The sequence below is a fragment of the Phaenicophaeus curvirostris genome, chromosome 9 (assembly GCF_032191515.1).
Source record: "Phaenicophaeus curvirostris isolate KB17595 chromosome 9, BPBGC_Pcur_1.0, whole genome shotgun sequence".
Taxonomy (NCBI): Eukaryota; Metazoa; Chordata; class Aves; order Cuculiformes; family Cuculidae; genus Phaenicophaeus; species Phaenicophaeus curvirostris.
Window position 1 is genome coordinate 9,524,175 of NC_091400.1, and position 24,687 is coordinate 9,548,861.

Here is a 24,687-nt window from a genome sequence, read left to right on the forward strand (position 1 = left end):
TTCTTTGTACCTGGTCATTTCTCAGAGGCCAGAGTCACAGCAGACTTCTCCTCCCTGGGTTTCTTCCTTGGGGCTCACTACCTCTACTTTGTTTAGAGAGTTTTTAATTACACTTTAGCCTGTTAGCACCATGGGGGCAATAAAATTAAGAGAAATAGAACTAAATTCTCTTCATTCAACACAACTGTTAACTAAACACCAATTAATTACGCCCACACAAGCCTAATGAAGATAATGGGGTTGCAGAGAGTTCACTGATGGCATGAAGTGGCTTGCAGTATCCTAACCTTAATCAGTTAACTACTTCATAATGGGTGGGATCATAGGATAAGCCATCATCTTTCTACCTGCTTACAATTACTATTACTGTTAATGGAAATTGCATGGCCATACAGATAATTCATGCAACGTTCACTTGATCATGAACCAAAAATGGTAAGTACTTAAAAATCCTTACTGAGAGTCCATTTCAAATGGTTTATTAAAAAAAAAAGGGTGCAAGGTTATTAAACAAACAGAGTTACCACTCTGCTTCAGCTCACTGCTTTCCTAAAGGGAAATTGGACAAATTTTCTTTCTGAGATGGTTGATCAATACCCACACGGCAATAAATGAGTCCATTTCTCTATGATGCCTTTTATTTAGAGCCCTTTGAAAGGCAGAAGGTGAGAAACTGGTTTTGAAATGTATCAGAAGACAGAGCTCTCACGTCGCATTGCATTATCTTGCTTATGCTGATGCTCTCAGAGGATCTCACCAGCGCCATCACCTTCAGAAAACCATTCTTCCGGGAATATTTAATTAAACTAGAGCTTTCTGGGATAAGCACATGCATGCAACACAGATCTCAGACTACTCTGCTGTCACCACCTGACCCACTGAGTGTGCAAGCCCCTCCTAAGCAGTAATGGACCCAAAGCAGCAGCCAACCACCACGCTAGCCAGTTCTGAACAAGGACAACTTTGTGAGGCAAAGTCACTTGGTCTGTTCAGCCTGGAGGAGACTGAGGGGTAACCTCACAGCAGTTTACAGCTTTCTCACAAGGAAAGGAGGAGGACCAGGCACCAATCTCTTCTCTCTGGTGACCAATGACAGGACCCGAGGGAACGGCAGGAAGATGTGCCAGGGGAGGGTTAGGTTGGATATTAGGAAAAGGTTCTTTACCCAGAGAGTGGTGAAGCACTAGAACAGCTCCCTAAGGAAGCAGTGGTGGAGCCAAGCCTGACAATATTCAAGAAGCACTTGGACAACACCCTCAGACACACGATGTGAATGTCTGGGTTGTCCTATGCAGAGTCAGGAATTGGACTCAGTGATCCTTGGGGTCCCTTCCAACTCAGGTGATTCTGTGTGATTCTGTATTCACCTCTCACTCTCCTCAAAGAAGGGATAGTGTCAGTTTAGATAGTTCTTCTAAGGAAACAGCTTAAAAAAAGAGGGTTTAACTCTCTGGACAGGTGCCACACTATTTCTGAAGGATATGAATGGGAAAGAAAATGATTCAGTTGGGATTTTCTTCATTATCACCCAACCCAGAGAAGCAAACACACAATGAGCAAAGGTCCACATGTATTGATTTTAGAGTTGAGGAAGCGTGCAGCTAACAGCTTCTTAAGTATCTCCATTTTCAGTTACTTCAACAAAATTACCAATGAACAGCGTAACAAAGTGAAAAGTATTTTTTTCTTCTTTTGTAGAAAATTGCAGACTAAAAATGATCATTTAGGTTGTGAAACGTTTCTTTTCATCGAAAGCAAAGGGCTTTTAAATGCAGAAGTAGAGTTACTGGGACTGTGTTATCCTTGCCAGACGTTTCACAAACCATAATCTCCCTCTCTTTCAGGATGATAATCTTTAACACAATTTCATCCTTTGGGGACTTACAGAACTAAAGAGCACCCGCTCAAGGCATTACAACCCGGAAATCATATCAAGCCTCAGAGAGAAGCACGAAGAGTACCCAACCTCACACCCTAAGCTCTCCCTTTAAGCCCAGTGTGGTAGGAGCATCACACCTTGCACTCGTGTGTGTCCTGAGGGGATGCCTCTCCCACCCAGCATAGAGACTGATAAAATCCCCACTGAATCATTTTTTTTCCTTTCACATCCTTCAAAAATAGTTATAGTTCCTCTCCAGAGAGTTAAATCCTCTTTTTTTTTTTTTTTTTAAGCTATGCAAGTGTCTCCTAAGGCAGCCAACATTGATTTCCATTCATTGTGAACAAGGAACCGTGACACCGCCAAACATACCCTGGGTATCTCTTTGCTGTGAAACACAGCGATTTCTGCCAATGGGCACCAATGCCTTGCAAGCAACAGTTTAGCCACACAGAAGGCAGTAGATGGCAACACTACAGTTGCACAAAATGCTGTTTGGCTACAAAGGATGTTGAGGCTCTGGAGCGAGTCCAGAGAAGAGCAACAAAGCTGGTGAAGGGGCTGGAGAACAGGCTTTATGAGGAACGGCTGAGAGAGCTGGGGTTGTTTAGCCTGGAGAAGAGGAGGCTGAGGGGAGACCTCATTGCTCTCTACAACTACCTGAAAGGAGGTTGTGGAGAGGAGGGTGCTGGCCTCTTCTCCCAAGTGACAGGGGACAGGACAAGAGGGAATGGCCTCAAGCTCCGCCAGGGAAGATTTAGGCTGGACATTAGGAAAAAAATTTTTAGGGAAAGGGTCATTGGGCACTGGAACAGGCTGCCCAGGGAGGTGGTTGAGTCACCTTCCCTGGAGGGGTTTAAGGCATGGGTGGACGAGGTGCTGAGGGGCATGGTTTAGTGTTTGATAGGAATGGTTAGACTCGATGATCCAGTGGGTCTCTTCCAACCTGGTTATTCTATGATTCTATGAAAGCATCCATGGCAAGCACCTCAAGGGTGTTTGGACATCTGTGCTGTGCAAAGTAGCACCAACACAATGAAACCTTTAGATGTGAAAGTGCTTAAGCAAAAACTAGTGTCAGGGTAAGCAGAAGAAACTTGGCCCTACAGACAAAGCACTGAGAGCATAAGGTCCACCCTTCACCAAAGGTGTTTGGTCCCTTACGGAGCAGCTTTCTCACCTGCCCTGCACTGAGCAACAAAGCTGGTGAAAGAGCTGGAGAAGTCTTACAAGGAATGGCTGAGGGAACTGGCGTTGTTTAGCCTTGAGGAGGCTGAGGGGAGAACTTATTGCTCTCTACAACTCCCTGAAAGGAGGTTGTAGAGAGGTGGGTGCTGGCCTCTTCTCCCCAGTCACAGGTGATAGGACAAGGGGCAATGGTCTCAAGCTGCACCAGGGGAGGGTCAGACCGGACAGCAAGAAAAAAAAAATTCACAGAAAGGGTCATCGGGGACTGGCAGAGGCTGCCCATTGAGGTGGTTGAGTCACCATCCCTGGAGGGGTTTAAAAGACGAGGAGGTGCTCAAGGACATGCTTTAGTGGCAAAAAGGAATGGTTGGACTTGATGACCTGGTGATTCTACGATTCTATCAGAGCCCAGGGCCCACAGGCCCGGCTCTCCCACTCAGCATTGAGGACACATAGCTCCCTAAGGTTGGGGCTCCCTCAGAGGCCGCCCTGCACCGAAAGCACGAGGCCTTTGAGGAGACGCCTCCCTCCCCGCCGCCCCTCACCCAGGGCTCCGCTCCCCGTCCAGCACGAGGCCGCCAGGACCCTCCCGCGCCTGCGCCAAATCCACCGCCCCCACCCCTCGCTGCGGGGCCGCCATTTCCGCCCCGCGCCCCCGGAAGTCCCGCCCGGCTCCTCTCGCGAGATCTGCGCTGTTGTTGCTCGGCGACGCCGGCGTCTGGCCGTCCATGGCGGGGCTGCGGCGGGGAAGGGAGGCGGTCGACTTTTACCGGCGGCACCGGGTGCCGCAGCGCATGGAGGAGGCCCTCAACGCCCTCTTCCCGCTTTGCCCCACCGATCTCTACGGGGAGCTGGTAGCGCTGGGAGGGGAGGCGGAGCGAGGCCCCCAGGGCGAGCAGGCCCCCACCCCCCCCCAAGGGCGAGTAGGGGTCACTTTGGCCAAACAGGGCTCCCCCTGGGCGAGCAGGACCCCTCCCTGGGGGGACCTGGGCCCCTCCAGGGCAAGCAGAGGCCAGTCTGACCAAACAAGGTCCACTCTGGGCGAACTGGGACACTCCTGGCGCCTTCAAGGGTGAGGAGCAGCTGGAGGGGCAGGCGGTTCCCCAGGCGGCCCTTGGTGCCGCAGCCCCAGCCCTTCCCGCAACCTCTTCTTCACCACCGGGCTCCCCGCTTGCCCTCAGGGCAGAGCGTGCTGCCCACCCAGCCCAAGGGCTTGATAAACCAACAGGGTGATGGGAGGAGTTCAGCATCTCAGTGGCTGAAATTAAGAAATAATTTCCTGCTAAGTCGGGTGAGGTCAGTCATGGGTTTGTGTTTGTGGTGCTTTGACAGAATCACAGAATCGCAAAATGTCCTGAGTTGGAAGGAACCCACAAGGATCATCGAGTCCAACTCCTGTCTCTGCACAGGACAACCCCAACATTCACACCATGTGTCTGAGGGTGTTGGCCAAATGCTACTTGAATATTATCAGGCTTGGTGCCATGACTGCTTCCCTGAGATCTGTGCCACTGCTCCACCACCCTCTCAGGAAGAACTTTGTCGTGATATCCAAACTACCCCCCCACCCCCGGCACATCTTCCTGCCATTCTCTCAGGCCCTATGATTGGTTGTCCAAAAGAAGAGCTGCTCTTCCTTCCCTTGTGATTCTGGCCTGAGTTTATTTCCTCAGTGGCAGGGCATTGTTCTATGCTGGTCACTTGTCTCGACACAGACCAAAAGTGTTGTCTTGTGAAGGCACAAATGGAGACCCGTAATAAAACTGCTGCTCAGCATGGCAATGTCTTGGGCGAGTGGCAGCAAGAGACTGGGTGCTATTCACGCTGGAACTGTCTGAAAAGCAAATGGGTCTTAATGGAAGTGTCCAGAATCAGACCAATTTTACCTGTCCCCAGCCAGCAAAATACTGTAGACAGTAGTCCTTGTGAAATGTCTGTTTCTGGGGATATTGGGAATGCCAACACTGCAATAGTGAGCATCTCCTGAAAAAAATAATTCCCAATATTCTTTGTTGTGGAAGTGAAACTTTTCATTGCATGTTATACCATTTCCTATCTCCAAATCCTTTGCTCTCAGCAGCGGAAGGGACTAGAACTGGTAACACCCATTCTTAGTTTATTTTGTGTTGGATGTATTCCTCTTTTATGTAGCTGTAAGTGTTTGCTGCTTTTTCCCATTTGGTAAGTCATGGTTTGTTGACTGTTTCCAATATGCAGCTAAAGAATGAAACTAGTAAGAACATTTGTGATAAACCTTAGGTACCAACTTCATAGAATCATATAGGTTTGGGTTGGAAGGGACCTTAAAGTCCATCCAGTTCCAGCACCCTGCTGTGGGCAGGGAGACCTCCCACTGGACCAGGTTGATCAAAGCCCCTGGCCTTGAACACCTCCCTAGAGGAGGCATCTACAGATTCTCTGGGCAACCTGTGCCAGTGTTTCACCAGCCTCATTGTGAGGAATTTCTTCCTAATGTCTAGACTAAATCTTTCCCCTTCCGATTTAAAATCATTCTCCCTTGTCATATCACTCCATGCCCTTTTAAAATGTCCCTCCCCAGCACAGGACTCCAGGTGGGATCTCATGAGAGAGGAGTAGAGGGGGAGAATCGCCTCCCTTGATCTGCTTGTCAAACTTAATCCTTTGTGTAAAGCAACATCAGTGTTTGTTGAATGTGGGTGGAGGCACAAATGTAGTTGATCATGTCAGTTCACCTGGCTCATTAAACACTATTGGAAGAAATAAGAGAACTCTGCCTACCAGAACGCTAGGTTTTACCTTTCTCACAGGCCTCAAAGCTTGCTGACCTGAAATCCCAGCTTTCCCATGGAGGAGTGACCCCTGGCTACATCAGTCGTCTTGCCCTGCTTCTAGGTGCAGCATACCTGCAACTCCTTAGAATTGTGCCAGCCTTGTTAGCTCAAGTTTTGTCCAACCAAAAAACCGCTTCTAATTAGGAGAATTTGGTCATTGTGTTAAATTACACTGAGTATCTTGTGTAAGAAAGGTGTCTACAAAAGGAGGGGTTATCATTGTTACTGAGGAGCTTGCTGATAAGTTTCTCTTCCACAAATGCCTATTTTTTAGGAAGGTTATGGGCATCTTGGTATTCGTCACTAACTTTGCCAAATAAAACACATGTTCAACTAACCTGGCTGTGGTGGTGGACTTCTGTGCTTGGGTATGAGCTGGATCTGTTCCCTGGAATCCCATTCTTAAGCAGATAATATAGAACTAGATGCGCAGTATAACACAAGTCTTGAATACTAGTATGTATAAATGGATTTGCTCAATGGCGAATTAGTTTTAAATTTAATGGAATAAACCCCTCTTTGCATGGAAATTGACTCTTAATGAAGTTCTTTCTCTTTAATCTAAGGCTAACTACTTTTCTAAATTTTCAAAACCTCCGGTAATATGCAAATTAGTTGGAAGAAAAGTTCTTGATGGAGTTGGTCAGCCAGCATTAGAAGTGGAAATATACTGTACAGTTAAAAACTATGAGAAGGTATGGGCTGCTTATTGATGTTTTGTTTCTTTAATAAGACAATATAAAGGTACTACTCTACTCACATCCTAAGGAACATTTTATTTTCCATCCTTAATGAAGGGATATTGATCCCTGTGACTCAATAGTTGGGTACATAGTGTTGTAACTTAAAAAAAAAATGCTGTCATGAAAAGTTAGGCAGCAGCAGCAAGTATAAAAACTTTATTTCCCATTGATTAGACAATACTTAGTTTATTTTTTGAGTGGGATGTGACAGTGCATCTTTGTGTATTAATTTTTCATTTGTCTTAATGCATTGTGAAGTTTTGCCTTACACCATGCATCTAGCCCTGTAAGTTCATTTTCCTTTTACATTTTATTTTTTTATTATATTTTCAAATCCTTCTATTTTTATGATAATGTTTCAGGAAAATATAGCACAGTTGAAAGACATGGTGTAGGCGAAGGCACTTTTTACACTGAGCTATTGGGCTGATGTGGGTGATAGCAAAGTCAACCATCCAAGTAGCACCTGCAATGCAAAACTGACAGTGTGTTACCATCTCTCCCCCAACCTGAAATATTCAGGAGACTGTCTTTGCAACCCTAGCTGTTGTGGAGTAATTATTTATGCTTTCCCTCAGTTAAACCATGCTTCACTTCATTCTTCAATTAAATAGATTTTCATAGATACTCGCTGTATGTAAAGTTAATATTATCCTCGCAGGCAGCTCTGTGATATTTCTAAACGACATCTTCATTAAGTGAATTAAATTTTAAGAGTCATTTACCCTTCAGCAGTGCAGAAAATCATGTTCAAATCACCTCAGTAAGACAAAATGTAACTGATCGTGCGGGATGGCATTTGGAATGGATGTTGATGAATCCTGGTACAACAGGTTACCAGCAGCTACAATAAAAGATGTCATAATGACTGTATAGTCTTTAAAAGAACTCCATGCTATCATGATAACAGAATACATGTGTAAAACAGATCTGTTAGTGAGTTTTTGCCCAAGCAGCCCTAATTTAGGTCAAGAAATCTGAATAACATCTGCGATTACTGAAGTATAATAGACTAGGAAGAAGGTGTTGGATGAGGAAGGTTATGTAAGTGGAACAAACAGTAGGTTTGGAGATAAGTACTTGTAGAGTTGGTAAGGAGGTATACTTGTTAGTCTTTCAAACGACACTTCCAAATTAGAAATTAAATAGTGTTTTAAGCCTTTTTACATTGTTTTGCAGAAAGTTTGTTCCACTATAATGTCTTCTCATTCTCAAATGCCTGAAAATGCTTTACCTGACACAGCTGAAGCTGCTGAGAAAGAAAGAACTGGCTCTGTTAACACTGCTGTGGAATGGGTGAATGAATCACTGAACTCAATGTTAAGAGACTTGGAGCCTACTGACCAGTGTAAAGTTGATGAGATGCTTGGGTAGGTTTTGCACATTATGCTAATTATTGCATTTTAAATATGCACGTTTAACTTACATTGTAGGTATTCAGTGTTTTCTAGTATAATTTTTTTATGTTTTAAGGTTGTGATGTCTATCTCGGATACATTATACTATATTATTTCCTGCTTTTTTCATAACTATGATATGAAAATTGTGCTGTTTTTTACAAGGTTTCATACCTGGGATACAAAACCAAGAGTACAGCTGACCTATTGGATTAGCAACCTAGGCCAAGCTGTTGTACGTCATGAAGTTATGTCACGATCTGTTACTGCCCATGCAAAGCAAATGTGTCCTTCATGCTAGGATTGTCTGCACACAGCTCATTTTCAAACCAGAGTAATTTGAAAAGCATGCGTTAAAATTGATATTACATGTTTATGGTTCTTTTTCTTTACCCAATGCTGCAGACAACTACCAAAAAATAATATCATTTATTGACTTCTCCAGCTTCCCATGGTGAGTCCATAGCAGAAGGTCAAATAGATGCCCTTAATCCATCTCTTAGCATGTTCTTTAGCCTGCATCCTGTGTCTGCTTGTCACATGCGTAACAATATTTTGGGCTGCTAATCCGTATGCTTTTTTCTCAGGGAATACTTTACAAAAAAAATGCAAGAAAAAAAAGAAATCCAGAAGCCAGAAGAAGTTGGAGAAGGAGAAGCCACTCTTGCCTTTACTTCATGCTCTCCATCAGCAACAGCACTACCTGGGAAAAAAAAAGCTGCAAACCCAGGTTTTAGTTATTTTGATTTTAATATTTTCTGCAATGCAGATATTTATATTTATAAAGGTGCTAAAGCACTTTCTAAAGTATTCTGTGGACACTAAAGAGCAACATCTCATGTTCAGAGGGTTTGGCTACTCTGTCCTATATCTTCTATCTGATCACAGTACTTTCTACTGCAGAAATGAGGGGGAAATACAGAGTCTTCTCGTCATTCACATGCATTGTTTCTGCCTTTGTTTTACAGTTGACTTAGACAGGAGGTTATTACTTTTCAGAGTGAGGAATAAGAATGGAGGAGGATGCAAATGAAGAGTAAAAATAAAAATTATAAGGAAAGGAAGGGGAATCACAGAAGTGAACAGGAAAATGGAAATAGAATTAAGATAGAAGTTGAAAAGGATGGAAAGAGGGAGGGAGGTTTCTTGCTAACGCTGAGAAAAGATGGAAATAAGTTGAAAAGGATGGAAAGAGGGAGGGAGGTTTCTTGCTAACGCTGAGAAAAGATGGAAATAAGGTGAAAAGTAAAAGAGAAAGAAGGAAGGGAATAGGGAAGGTGGGCAGTATAGAGTAAAAAGGAGTAAACAAAAAATGCTACTAGATTTGAAAATGGCATGAGAGTAGACAAACAGGATAAGTATACATGTCCAGTAAAAAAGCACTGTATGTTATCTCCACATATACTTTACCCTCAGGAAAAAGCATTTCTTATCATTTTGGAAAAAAAAAATTGGCAAATTTTTATTTCCTTATCAGTTTAGTTTCGACTGTTACATACAATCAGTAAAACCTCCCAATTAATGTTAGATGTGTGAACAGTAAATTCACCTTTGGCCTGAAATGTAACATCTGCAGTTGTCTGGTCCACCCAGATCTTATCATGTCGTATGTTATACTTGCAGTCAAGCTTCTACTGATACATACACTACTTGTTTTCACTAATTGTGTTTTCTTTCTATTTGCTTGTGATATTGACTGCAATATTATTGTTAGAATCAATACCAGACTACTAGGAGCCAATGCTTGTAGCTACTTGTTGTTATGGGAGTCCAGTAACACATGGTGACTTCCAGTACCAGGGACTTTCAGAGATAGCATCTGTGTTGTAATTTATGCAGGTGACAAAGTAGGAATCTCTGCAAAACACTGCAGTTTATCAGAGTTGCTCAGCAGTGGATTACTAGTGTCTGCGTGTGTAGCTCTTCATCCTCAATATAAGAGGTATAGAATCTGTGTATAGTCTACAAATTATGTATAATTTAATCTGAATATCCAATTAAGGTCCTATTAAGCATATCCATTGTATCCTGTAGTATTTACATTTTACTGAAATGAAAATTTGTAAGGCACTCCTATTAGGAACCAGAGTAGCTGGTCAGATTTACAAAGGAGTCCCCCAGGCATGTGGGTTTTGAAGTCAGAGAGCTTAGTTTGTTTTCATGTAAGTGCTTACTGTAGGTGTTCATGTAAGCACTGTAGGCGATAAATGTCATAGTGAGAACTGCTGGGTTTCAAGCATTTTGACAAAAGATATTCTACTGTATCTGAAAGGATAATAAGTTCCTTTGAAAATTTAACAAGGCTATGTATGCGGAATATTTAAAAGACCTGTTTTCTCATTGGAAAGTCCAACTGTAATAGGCCTACAATTCTTTCACACTCATTATTAAAAGAAATCAAGTATGTGTACTCCCAATCAGCTTATAATTAATCTTGCAAGTTGTTTATGCAAAAGCTGAGCATATAAAGAGATCAATAAAGAATATGAAATCGTGCTTATGAAAGGAACTTGAAAAATGATATGACATTGGTAGATATAAACATAGATAAATGAAAATACAGATTTTAATGGCTGAAAGATCTCTAAGAGAAATGGATTTGAAACACATTTGACACCAGATGGAGGATAGATCCCTTGCTTACTTTTAAGGTAATTTCATAAAGAACATATGACAAGATTAAGTTTTAAAACCAGAAACAATTTTTTTGTAAGGCATAGAGTACTTACTGAAATGACAGTGTTATGCCTACTTATGTAACTGAGGTACATAAGAACATATTTTAAACCAAGGAAATATTTGGCTACTGCTTTCTGTCTTGTAGGGAAGAAGGTGGCAGCTGCAGAGAGCACAATACCACCTGCAGAACCCCCTGAACCAGTGCTATGTGGCAGCTTAGCTATTGGAGGAACATCACTTGCTGTAGCTAAGGCTGGTGCTGCCATTAGCCATACCCCATTGTACTCACATATTGCGCTGCTGAAATGCAATCAGGTACCTACCTGTGACTTCTGTAATTTTGTTGATTTTATCCCAGGTATCACAATTATTCCAGCATTCTGAAGCCAGTAATCCATCGTAGAATACACTTTTAAGGCCATTGCCTTTAGCAGTCTTTGAATCCTCTGTCATAATTAATATATATAAGAAATTATTCTCATTTTTAACATTTTCGTTTTCAAATGGTACTCCCAAATACAGGATTCCCTTAAGGAAATTACTCTACCACTCCCAATGGTTACTCTGTTGAACTGTGAAAAAAGTTCACCTGCAAAATTGAAATTAGTGAAAGAAGTTATGCTTATACCGCCAGTTCAGTTATCACTGAAACAGGTACTGTTCATTTTCATTGTTGTTAATGTATTCTGTAGACTTCATATAAACTATATATGCATATAAGTATACAGATCTTTTCAACAGAGTCCTTACAAACTGTATTTTTATTTTTTTCTTTACTTGCAACGCCAAAGTTTTAACAAATGTTAGCGTGAAATTCTAGAAACATTAAGAAAGGTAAATAAATGAAAATTTGAAAGAAGGCACATGAAGATCAAGTTAAAAATGTGTGTGTTAGTATAGAGGAAACAGTGTGTAGAAGATGATGTAGGGGAATTGTGTTACAGAACAATAAGATACTTCAGTTTTGGTTAGAATGTGGTTTGATTGATGGAGAATACAAAACAACAACACTCGTAAAAAAATCATAGGAAAGCATAAACTCTTTAAAATAAATTGCTCTAAAAATTAAACTGTGAAGACAGATGGAAATATAAAGCAGAACGTCTTTTCAAGGGGGAAGGAGAAGGTTCTCTTTTTTTGTTTAGCCATGTGTTGTGTTAATGTTTCTGCACAAGATGCCTACACTAGGGCTGTGATTTCTGCTTTGTATGCTGGTAACTTGAACAAATAGCTGAGCTTGATTCTCTTTTTTTTCCCCTTTAACTTTTTAGAATTGTCACCAAAAGCTTTTAGTAAGGTTGCTAATTCTGTGCCTTCCAAAAACAAAATGCCTCCTAGTGCTTATGGGAGCAAGCTGTTTGCTGCAGTGTGATGAACGTAGCCTTTCATCCTGTGTTGATGTATTGTTAGCTGTGACTGACTTCTGCCCCCTTCAGTATTCCTTTATTGGCACAGTTTAAGAAAATCTGATATGTGATTTAAAAAGTTAACATTAAACTTCTACTAACTCAGCTGAAAAGGAAAAAGCATCTTGCTTTAAAAGCAATGGATTCATTTAAGTGGAGTGTTCCTCCATTCCCCAGTGCTTAAAATGAACACAGCAGTTTTGTCCCCACTTCCTGAAGTGTTCTAAAGGTAAATACATTCAATTTTGTTCGATTTTCCAGTTAGGAAGTCTTAGATAGAGTCACAGTTATGACCAGTAATTATCGTCTTCCCACTACTCAGATACTACACAGCCACGGACTTTGCTTTCTTGTTAGATTTGGGAAGGATTCCTTTTGGGGAAGAAGCGACCACTTTGCTTGCCATCCCATTCAGCAGCATAATCAAATATTCCTGTTCATTCCACTGCTACTAACCCTTTATCAGTGGACACTTGACTGCATTTTGTGGGTGGGGGAGATTGTGTTAAGGAAGTCTATAATAGTTCTTGAGATCTACATTTCGTATAAATGTTCTCTATCTTCTGACTTAAGCTACTGAAATGAAATAAAGCACTTTCTTTTGAAGGTTGTTCTTGCTTAATTTCAGGGCATAGAGAGAGTTCTGGATATTCAAAAAGAAGTGATGAGACTGTTGAAGCCTCCAGGCAAAGCGGTACAATAAAACTGTGTAATAATGCTGTGATGGACTTAATTTGGTCTTTCCACTGCTGTTGTGTTCTTAAGCTTAAACATGGAACAGTTGAAGTTTAGCCTGTTAACAGGTTTAGTCTTAGGGCATAAAATAAAAGATGTGTTTATCTGACAGATGATTAAAACATTGGCCATTAGGTGATATTAAATTAATGAAGATAGAATAAAACTGTTCCAACTGTAGTAAGAACTTCTATTTACCTGAAGAATGGAATATACAATATATGGTTCTGATCTTTCTAAGGCTCACACAGACGCAACATAGGTTATTCAAGGTACTATTACTGTATTGGTGTATCAGTCTCAGTATGTACCTATGGTTTTTGCAAAGTAAGGTTCTTTCATTTGTCCAAGTATAGCATCAAGATTCTCATTCCTGACGTGCCCTGTATTTCTGATAGGCTAGTTGGGAATCTTTTGATGGTTGAGGTGGTGCCCACATAGAAATAAGTATTTGGAAAAGAATTACCACCACAAAATAAAACTGGGCAGTTGCTAATAGTATTCAAGACAAAACAGAAGCTATTTTCTACTTTAAATATTTACAGTCTCTTTAGACCAAAATTTGGTCAACTACCATCATCATTATTGTTGTTGTTGTTATTGTTATTATGTCTCTCTGTCATTTTTGGACTTCTCTGTGAATTGATTTCTTTCTTCCTTCACTCCCGACAGCCCGGTGCTCAACTAGCAGACAATAAGAAAGGCAAAGCAGAGAAGAAAGTGCCGGTGAGAAAAGAAATTTTCATTTTAAGCCTTCAGCAAGGTATTAGCAAAAGCAGGGAACCAAAAAATTCTTAAGAAATGAAACATTAATCTACATTACCATTTTGGAAAGGCCAAGGAATGTCTCTTAAATACTCCAAATGCTCATATTTTACATAATAATTTGGATTTTTCTGACTATAACTTCCCTTCCTGTGGAACAATAACAGAAAGGGGGAGTTCTTCTGGAATCTGGCAATTTTTCTCATATAGAAATCCTGGTAAATTATCCAAATGAGCATTTTTCAGGCCTGTAGCGCTAGCAGAAAGTGTACCCTTTGATCATGTAGGCCATAGAACTATTACCTGTAAGACCTGCAGATTGAACTGTTTTCTAGCTCTGGGAGCATAACTCCCCTCTTCATCGTGCTGCATTAAGTTCCCAGTTCCTGTTTGAGGTTATAGATAATGGCAGATACAAATCAGTAGCTAAAGGGCAGCACTCACAATAGGGTGCAGGGCATTATTTTAGATGACTCAAATGATCTTTTGTTTATCACTTCAAAACCTGTAGTTTATAAATGAGTTTTCCAGTCATGGGATGGAAATGCCATCCCAGTTTCACTCTCCATTCTGAGAGGATTTAAATGTTATCAGGTGAGAATTTTTGCTGCTTTGAAGTACACAGAAGTGAGGATAAATAGAAATTTTCCTAGTTTTGTGTTGCTTAAACACAAAATTCATCATCGTTAATCAACTGGCCAGTCTTTTTCTGGTGGGTAATTTCCATGTTCTTATTACAACATGTACTGCAGTTGCAAGTTAAAATAATTCCTTAAGATATGCAGTGTTTCATGCTGGCTGTAGCTGCAGCTTAGCTCTCCAACAAGTCAGATAATCTACAAAATAATCTCATAATCATTTGCCGTGCCTTTTCTTCCTAATTTTTTATGCTGAAGGAATGTTCATGCATCCTCTGTAGCTGGGACCCTGTCTAGCTGCTGTAGTTAGTTCTCTAACTCTTGTCAAAACCAATGCCTCCCAGCTGATTTCTCCAGTCTAACCCAGGATTATATCCTGCTGCTTTCTGGGCAATTTAGTGTTACTCTTTATAATCCAAAATTCACAGACTTTAAAGTTAAAAATCAGTATCTGAAAAACCTACAAAAAACGTGACAACAGGTCACGTGGAATATTTGCTCAATACAAGTCTGCTTGTGGATTGTGTCCAGGGATGCTCCATACAGCTGTGCTAGAGGCATTGCCACTCTGTGAAATTTGTTCCTTCCAGAAGTCTTGGAAGATTCTAGTGCTTCTTGAACATTCCATATAGGCAATTAGCAAAGTTGTAGTTGAGAATAAGTAAGCAAAAGCTGTTTAAAAGTGGAGACTCTGTTTTTGTGGCAAGGGGATGCTCCACGGTACCAGGAACTTTCACATAGCACCCATTAAAACTCTGTGGTTTCAAGGGAGCCTTTAAAATCCTTTTGTAAACCAATATAGCCATACAAGAGTGTGAACTACATGACTAGACATATTTCCAAGTACTATTAGCTTTCTACTCATTAGCACTTGATTACCCCTCATTCATAGAGAATTGTCCTTAAAGTTGCCAATGCAGTTTCTGAGAACAGATTTATATTTTGATAACTTGAAAGCAAAATGAAATGACAGTGAAAAAAAAGTAAGTATTATATATTTATAGATGTGTAAATAAAGTGATTATTTTTGTTTTACTTTCAGCCGCAAGCCTTAAAAAGAATATCACTCTTAGGTTGCCTAATAATGGAATGGGATAATCTAGAACAACCGCTACACCTCGTACAAACAGCTTGCAGCAATATAGGTCTGAATCTAGGAACAGATGTGTACTTAGCAATCAATTGTGCTGCTCATGAATTAATGGATTATGTAAGTTATTTTCAGTATCTATTTTGTTGGGGGTTTTTTATCGGAATGTAAATATTTGTTAACATCATTTATTATTACACTGCAAACTCACCTTGAAGCTTCTAACTCCATTTTTTAAGGTAGCAGTCAAGCAAACTGAAAGAATTGTCTCTGTATTTATAAATGATTGCTGAATCAGTCCTGCAAGGGTAGCAGATATGTTATTAGGTTGTGAGTGCCAGGAGAAGAGACATGCAAACATCTTTTGGCAGCTTGTTGCAATGGGAGCAGGAAGAATGTCTGTGTCCTCCCTCCCCTGCTGTGCCAGCACCTTGCCTGGAATTAGGCTCATGGGACCAAGGCAGACCCCCATAACAGCTTGGGTCCTCCCTCCAGGAATCTCCATTACTGTCATGATTTAACTTTAACAATTCAAATGGCATAAGCCAAGTTCATTCCTTTTCTCTGTTTATTTCTTTAGTACGATTTTTCAGATCAGTCTGTGCCAGATACAGCAAACTGTTTTAATGGGCAAACACCTACTACATGCTCTGTTTAACAAATCCATCTTTGTTTCACATTACATCTTGGATGATTCTGAATTAAAGTATTAAACAGCAAATCCTGGGAGTTATTAATTTTAATTTTATCATTTCACCACAAGGTATAAATGAAATAATTATCTTGCATCCACCTTGCTTTCAAGGATGAAGAGCAAGAAATTATTTACACAAGTGCACTTCTGTAATTCCTTCACACTACTAGATGATTATTTCTTTATTTTATACACATCTGTTGTTTTCTTCATACTGCCTTGACCTTTCTCTGTATTTTTACTCCGGTATATTTGTGTACTCACTCACATTCATATCGTTGTGTATCAACATTAATTTCTTAATTCTTATTTCACAATATTTTTATTTGATAAAGATTATTTATCTTTAGCTGAAATCTTAAAGTTCTTCCCCCTTGTTCCAAGACCAATCAAGTTTCTTTCTAAGCAGGAAAAGAAACTTCCTATTCCATTTAATATCCCATGAGGTTTTGTCTATTTGAGTGTACTATAGTGACAAACCTTCCATTATTAATTTCTTTTGTGAAAGCAGTTCATGACAGTGAAAGCAGTGAAAGCAGTTCATTTGTGAAAGCAATTTATGACATCTGTATGCTACACCAGAGTAAGCAAAATCTTAACCAGTGAATGAACTGTGATTCTGTAACTTTCTGTTACTGAATTGCTAAAGTCACTAAAGCAGTGGGTATTCTGGCACAGTTTGACAGTGTGCCCTTAATAACCCTGGTACGCTGCACTTTGTGCTTCCCATAATGATGAGAATAGTTTTAAACTGGTCTTCTTTTTGAAAGGGGAAGGGCATGAGGAGAAGCAGTATCTTGTTTTTGAGCACTGAGAATGCACTCCTTTCCCATTACAATGTTTTCTTGATGAAATGAGTTGAAAAAATTAATTTTTGGAAGTGAAAAGTGAGATTTTTCATGCACAATTTAATAAAAATGTCAAATATTGCTAATTTTATGATAAAGTAGTATAAAACTGGCAGTGTGGCCTAGAAAATGCTGCAATAGCTCTCCCTTGTTTTGGGAGTGGCATCTTTCAGAGATTTTGGCATGAACTCAAGAGAACCTGAGGCAAAGTTTCCTATAACAATGTGCTGAGTACAGAAACACAGAGTAGGCAACTGAATGTGTGCTCATTGACGAATGCACAATCTGGTGCCTTAACAGAGATCTCGTGTCACAGGCCTGTGTGCTTACATCAGTACTCTGGGTTTTAAAGTATTACCTTCCTTATCTTTTTTGCTTTCTACTTTATTTTCTAGGTTAAAGGAAAATATGAAATTCTCACTGGAATGTTCAAAAGTCCTGATGAAATGGTTGACGTGTATGTGGAACTGATTAATAAATTTCCTTTTATTATTGCATTAATAGATCCCTTAAGAAAAGAGGTAAGGTGCCACAGTGCATTCCTTGAAAAACTGATAGTACTGTTAAATTTCATTTGATTATCTGTAATTGACAACAACTCTTAATTTTCTCTATATGTTTGACATAATTCCTGAAAGAAAATAATCCTGGAATGAACAGGATATGGTCAGAACAAATAATTTAAAGAATTATAATAAAATGTTCTTTTTCTGATCCTGCTTGCTAAACTACAGTCATTTTTATCATATTTCCTTCTTATAAAAACAAATAATTAAAATTATATAAACAAACCATTAAACTCAAATTATATTATATTATATTATATTATATTATATTATATTATATTATATTATATTATATTATATTATATTATATTATATTATATTATAACATAGTTGTATATTTCTCAAATTAATTACTAATTACTTACTAATTAATTATTAGTAACTAATTAATTACTAAAAACCATCATTGCTGTTATGCTTTATGGTTAAGATTTATAGCTAAAGCCAGAGCAAACCTGTCACTGGCAGCATTGCTTGGTAGATTTAAAGTGGTAGGAAGACACCATGTATTTACCACTGTGATCAAAGTTAGAGGAGTTAATTTAGTGTGAGGGATAGATAACAACAATAAAGTAAAACACTATTAAGCATGGTATCAAGTTAGAGGTAGATGGAAGAAACAGATTGCATAAGCTAAAATATTAGTATTTATACATAAAATTATGTTTCCATATATTACAAAAAAAGCTAAAAACTGGATTGCAGCAGAACCTACAACTGTATACATAGATTCTGCAGTTGCACAGCTTATTATAAATTTGTTCTTGCTGTCAGATTGCACACTTTATCTTCTTTAAAATAAAGATACGGGGTTTGTTTTCTTGAACAAACCATAAAGACTGTGATGGAAAGGGGAAAGCAAAATGATGTTGTCTGTATGAATCGGCCCAGTGCCTGAAGCAATAATTCTAAAAGACAAACTACAAAATCCATCTGATTTTGTTTTTAACTGGAACTTTAAAAGTTCCTTTTTTGAGTGTCTGTTTCCTGTTATTTCACTTTAGTCAGCCATGCCTCCCTGCACTGTTTCACTCTGACTCTCAGAATTGCCTATGTTCTGAAACACCAGATTATTCCCCACTCCTGCTAGGGCTGCAAACTTCCTTGAGAATCCTTGAGAATCCTTGTGAAGAAACATATTTGCAATATGAAAATCTGCAGGGGAATTAGAACAGATCTTGAGATACAGTTTGAAATAGAATACCGTTATGGGAAATGCATCTCCTCCTCCTCCCCCTTCAGAGATGAACAGTTTACCCATGCCACATCTTTGCCACAGATAATTCTTGAGGATTAGCTCTGGTACCAATTCAACAATTCATTGCTAGACGGCAGACCACATTAGTGCTTAAGTTTAAACATATCTTCAGGTGTCAAAAACTTCATTTCCACCATCATTGAAATTGTTATAGAAATGGACCCTTATACAGATTGCAGCTATATGGATACAAAATTGTCTGATCCACGAAGCAATAACTATTACTGAACTAGAAATGCAATGTTTTTAATGTAGGAACTCTGCATTTTTTGGACACAAGAAAGCAAACTAATTTATAAATTTCTTCTTTCAAATCATTAAAATATATCCTTGTCCTTTCTTTATCCTTAAATCTCAGCACTGCACTCTAATTAAGAAACACCCCTCCTAAAAAACAGAGCTTTGCTGGAAAGAGTGCATTATTTTCTGCTGTTCCATATGGGTGAATAATACAGCTCTGACCATCCTGTCTTGATGTGTGTCATTGAGTCTATGGCTGCCTCCTGTTTCATTATTTTATGTTCAAACAAATATTTTGACCCTTAAAATATTGACACAAGAATGACTTCTCTGAATAAAACAATGGAAAATTATTTTATATTCCATTAAATTTAAATAAATTTCAGTAAGGAAATCAAAGTAGCAAACTCCTACAGTTAATTTAATTTGAAGTATTTGAACCTATACTTGCATGCAGCTGGCTTTGATTAACTCCATAGTAGAATGTATGCTTTGTAGCAAAATCTTAAAATCCAAGTAAAATTCCAGTGGTATGTTTTTCTTAGGTAGGCAGATTTAAAATACAGTATAAAATATAACATGTTTGTATGGAGGGGATCTTTAGGATAAAATCCACGTTTATTTATTTTTAACTTCTACCTCATCAATTAGGGTTTTCATTCAGTTTAGTATTTTAAACAAGTTATTTACTTGATTGTTTATGCAGGACAGACAACAATGGAATAAAATATGTTGTGCTCTTGGTTCCAAATGTTACCTGATTGCTGAAGAAGCTGCCACATATATTTCCAAACTTAAAATTGACCAAAACATAAACTTACCAATGTGCAGTGGTGTTGTCCTAAAATATATTAACCAAACCAAGGTATCAGACCTCATAGAACTTACTGGACTTCTAGATGGTGAGTAGAAAAGGAGGGGGAAAGGCTGACTTTCAAACCCTGCAAGTCAATAAATAGTGTTGCTACACCTATAACTATTACATATTTTTATTTAATTATTGCCATTTCTAATTTAGAAAGCTCTTGTCAGAAGAAACTAAAATTCATCTTTTAAATCACAAATCTGTTCAGAAGCTTAAAACAGCATTCAAGGGTTCAACTACACTAAATTAATATACTGTGGATGCTTTGAATGTGTGTGCCATTTGACACCGCTGCTCAGTGCCATGCAGTTAGATATCAGAATTAAACACAATAAAAGAAGATGTAGTTGAGTAACCTGAATTTCGACTAATGCTAGTTTTAATAGTTAAGAAATCCAAACAAGTCCAAAATGTTTAAAATTGTTATTTATATACATTATTGACTACATCTTGTTGAGGTTTTGTGGTAACAGTACTAAGAACTTGTACAGTTTCATGTGCAAGATTTCTCTTTGTATCAATTTTTCTTTACTCATTTTTATACCCAAAGGATAGATGGATAAATATATCTATCTAAGGTCCTTCCTTATTGCTTCAAAAAGCCTAGAATCACTATATAAAAGCAAGTAAATAGCAGCTAACGATTTCATTCAGTCATGATGGTAAACTCTCTTATAGTTAAGAAAAAATCATTACTATAGTAAGAAGCACATTTAAAATAAACAGAACAGCTTCCTAGCCTGTGGGATACATTACCAGATCGGCAAAAGACAGAAATCAGGATAGGGTGTTAGATATTCCCTTTACTATGCTGAAAATAAAACGTCATGTTAATGTAGCAAATTAACGTAGTTTACATTTTTCTGAGATGGGTTTCATTGGGTTTGCTCTTGTTTGTATTTAAGCTTAGATAGTCCGAAGGGAAAAAAGAATGACAAGTCTGAACAGTTCCTGTGTCAAATATGTAAAATACGCACTAACGAAGGTTTTACACTCCCGTTATGTATAGGTCAAAGACATATTACCATATTAGGAAGCCCAGATGGAGAATCTTCTGATGATAGCCTTGTAGATCTGGTAAGCATTGAAAGCTGTTCAATTGCAGAATTGCCACAGCACTGCTTTTAACATGAACTATTTTTTAAGGAGAAAGCCTGTTTCTGCTGGAGAAAGAAACGGCGTTTTACAAAATGGGCTTTTTCTAGAGGGTTGCACTTTTTTTTTCCCCACAGAGCATTAATCTTTGAGTTTAAAGAGAACACAGAGGGAATTTGCCAAAGCAGGGAGTATATTCAAAATATCTATTTGGTTGCATTAGTTTATAAAAAGGTATGTTGCTGAACACATTTCTGAGTAGTAAGAATATTTTAGGGAAAAGTTCTTCTCACTGATATATTTAGCTTTTTTGTATTAAAGCTACATTTGCAAATAAAATTTCACTTCATACACCAGTGAAAATTATTGTTTGCATCTAACAACTCTTTCACTAAGAGATTTTATTTCTCTTTAAAGGAGGGGTGGGGTTTTATCTGTATAAAGAAAAGATTGTTAAATTAGAAGTAGGATACTATGTTTAATTATTAAGAGTGACTTCACTTCCTGAACCGTGTAGTTTTAAAATACACACTTTCTCGTTTAAGGCCGTTGGACTGGGTACCAGGTTTATCAAGTTGGGAGGTCTTTCCCGCGGAGAAAGGGTGACCAAATACAACCGCCTTCTTGCTATAGAGGAAGAACTGGCCAAGAATAGAACACTACGTATGAGCTTCTTTCTTACTTTGTTTTCAGCTTGCAATGAATACGAGAACAAAGATTGGAGGGAGAATGATTGAAACTGCACCACAGGAGGGAAGCGAAATCAAAAGGCTATAAATAAGGGCTGACAAAAAAAAACCTAGGATAGCACTTGCCACAATGTATATTGTTGTCCTAATGGATTATCTGTTTACTGAATGTTAAAATAGACCCCTTCTTGAGGAGTAGCCTACATTAAGCTTTTTTTCCAGATTTAATTGGCTGGAGCCTTGAAACTGACAGTGCAAAAGGAACAAAACAAAACCCATGCATGTATCACACCGAAAAGCTGCCAAAATGGAATTTTAGGCTAAATATCCCACCACCCTCAAGCCACTAAACAGATATTGCTAACAAAACTTCATTTCAGATCCCCCTTGTGTGTGTTATGTTTCCAGCAAAATGTGTTTGGAAAGCAGCAATTTCATAGGTAAGCACTAAATAAAACTCCAAAACCTCATGAAGCTGAAGATGCACATTCAGTCTCAGCCACTTGTCTGCATCTTCTTTTTATACTGTACTCTGCTCCGTTAAATACTTAACAGTTCATTAGAGCCACTTCTCACTTGCTCAGGTATCAATCAAGGCAGAATAAAGGCATACAGTCTGAAGGGGAGGCAAAGAGACAAGGAGAGGAAGAAAGGAAGGAAGGGGTGTGCAAGAATTTATTATACCTAAGACAAATAAAAATGAAGAATTAATTCACCCTCTTGTTTCTAATAATTTTCAGTCTTCCATATATAGGGTAGCAGCACTTGACATGTGCTATAGAGCAGAGCTTTTAGTTTAAAAAAGAAAATTATTGAAAATATTCAGAGTTTTCGAAATCTCCCCCTTACTCATACATAATCATTGCAAAAAATAGAAACAGATACATTTTTTTGCTCAGACAGCAGTTTCACAGAATACATTTTTCAAAAGCAGGATAGATAATTATAAAGAGCTCTGAACTTTAACTGCCTAAGCAATATTAATGTTCCCTATTCAGATGGTACAGTCTGAACAAAGAGCACTAGTTTGACAAATATTTAAACCTCTATCTCATAAAATGAAATAGCAACAATTCCCGAAGCTGTTAATCATTTGGCAGAAATAATATCCAATAACTCAATCAACAGCAGGAAAATATTGAGATAGCACGTCTGAGCTGCATACCAAACTCCTCATTTTGCCCAGCTGCCAGCTATGGAATACACTGGAGAGCTGAGTAGAGGATGCGTGTCTTGGGGATGGGAGGTGACAGTGACCCATCAGGAGTGCCCCCAGGATCAGCTGAGTGGGGCACACTGCTGGGCTGGAGCACCCTAAACTCCCTTTGAGTAGCCAGCCCCAATGCTGATGCTGTGTTTCAGCCACCAGAGTCACCTGGAAAACGCGTGTGAACTGTGTGCAAGCTCAATCAGACTGGCCATTTCTTTACTAAGCAGTACTATACAGGCGCATTCGGTATTCAGGGTGGGCATCGTGCATGTGGAAGAAGGGAACTGGGTGGTGAGATTAGGGAGGAAGGTGTGTCAGAGTTGGGAAAAGCATCAGTGAGAAGAGAGGTGAAGCGTTAATTGGAGGAACAACGTAGAATTGTAAAATAGTTTGGGTTGGAAGGGACCTTAAAGGTCATCCAGTTCCAATCCCCCGGCCATAGGCAGGGACACCTCCCACTAGGCCAGGCTGCCCAAGGCCCATCCAACCTGGCCTTGAACACCTCCAGGGATGAGGTTAGCCACAGCTTCCCTGGGCAACCTCTTCCAGTGTCTCACCACTCTTGTAGTGAAGAAGTTCTTCCTAATGCCTAGTCTAAATCTGCCCCTCTCCAGTTTATACCCATTGCCCCTAGACCTATCACTTCAAGCCTTTGTGAGCAGTCCCTCCTCAGTTTTCTTGTAGCCCCTTCAGGTATTGAAAGGTTGCTATAAGATCTCCTCGGAGCCTTCTCTTTTCCAGGCTGAACAACCCCAACTCCCTCAGCCTGTCCTTTTATGGGAGGTGCTCCAGCCCTCAGATAATCTTTGTAGCCTCCTCTGCACCTGTTCCAACCATTCCATATCCTTCTTATGGGCTTACATGAGGCTGTTAGGGGCATGGGTAGAGGAGAGGCAGGTCAACAGATGAGAACTGCAAGAGCACCAGTGCAGGGTGGTCAAAAACAGGGCAGCAAGGCGAGGTGATTAGTGAGGAAGGGAGTGCGGTTAATAGCACAGGCTGCTGTGCCCCATGCCCTGATCCTGTAACCAACATGTAGTGCTATCACTTCTTTGTTTCAAATGACCAGGCTTTTAAAGGTGTTCAGGGACTCCTGTAAGCATCACATGGCATTTTAAAAGAAAACTGAGCACCCTAGACAACATGACAAGAAAGTGGATTAATGAGTTTCTTTTTTTCTCTTCTATTTCAGGTGAAGCAAATATTGAATTTATCGCTTTTGCTGAAGAACCACAGCCAGAAAAACAACTTTCTGATGTACTTCCTCCCCTAAAGCAGGACTCATTGCCTCCACAGTGCTCACAGCCTGCCTGCTGAGCTCCCAGAGAACATCATGCTGACCTAGGTCGTCAACATTAACTTTTGGATAAATTGAAAAGAATATTCTAGCACGAAACCCATGTATTAAATACTCCTTAATCCATTTCTTTTCAAGCACTTCAGCTAAATGTTTTTAAAAGCATTCAAACAGTAGCTTCTCTTTTCCCAGGAGACCATTGCCTTCAGCTAAAATCAAGTTAACCTAGCAGTTGCTACAGTTTGAAAATACCACAAAATTCTTTGCCGTATTTCCAAACTGACAAAACAAATACCTCTGTGTTAATTCCAAAACTAAATGTTTGTTTGGGGCAAGTTGAAATCTCTCTCCATACAAAGAGGAAGCTATTGACAAACAGTAAAAAAAAAACCACTAACATTTTACAAAACACAAAGGCCTTGACTGTTACACTGCTCCATCCCCCCCACGCACGCTCAATGCTGCTTTTAGATCTGGCCTACAAGGGAAGTGTTGCTCCAGTTCTAGCTTGGTATCAATACAAGCGCATCAGCGCAGCCCCCAAATGTAGGGCACAAAGCTGTAATTGGCATCACTAGGAAGCTCGCTTCAC

At 39.5% G+C, this 24,687-nt stretch overlaps 1 protein-coding gene across 1 annotated transcript; it reads left to right on the forward strand.

The window, feature by feature from the left end:
* Positions 1-3,795: 3,795 nt before the first annotated feature.
* ENO4 (enolase 4) lies at positions 3,796-24,631 on the forward strand. The gene is given in 15 exon segments (XM_069864131.1): positions 3,796-3,921; positions 6,447-6,575; positions 7,803-7,993; positions 8,608-8,750; positions 10,845-11,014; positions 11,222-11,353; positions 12,734-12,799; positions 13,513-13,566; positions 15,286-15,453; positions 17,271-17,396; positions 19,646-19,841; positions 20,814-20,881; positions 21,445-21,562; positions 23,991-24,099; positions 24,101-24,631. Coding segments are annotated over 15 exon segments (1,839 nt in total). The 3' UTR covers positions 24,144-24,631.
* Positions 24,632-24,687: the final 56 nt, after the last annotated feature.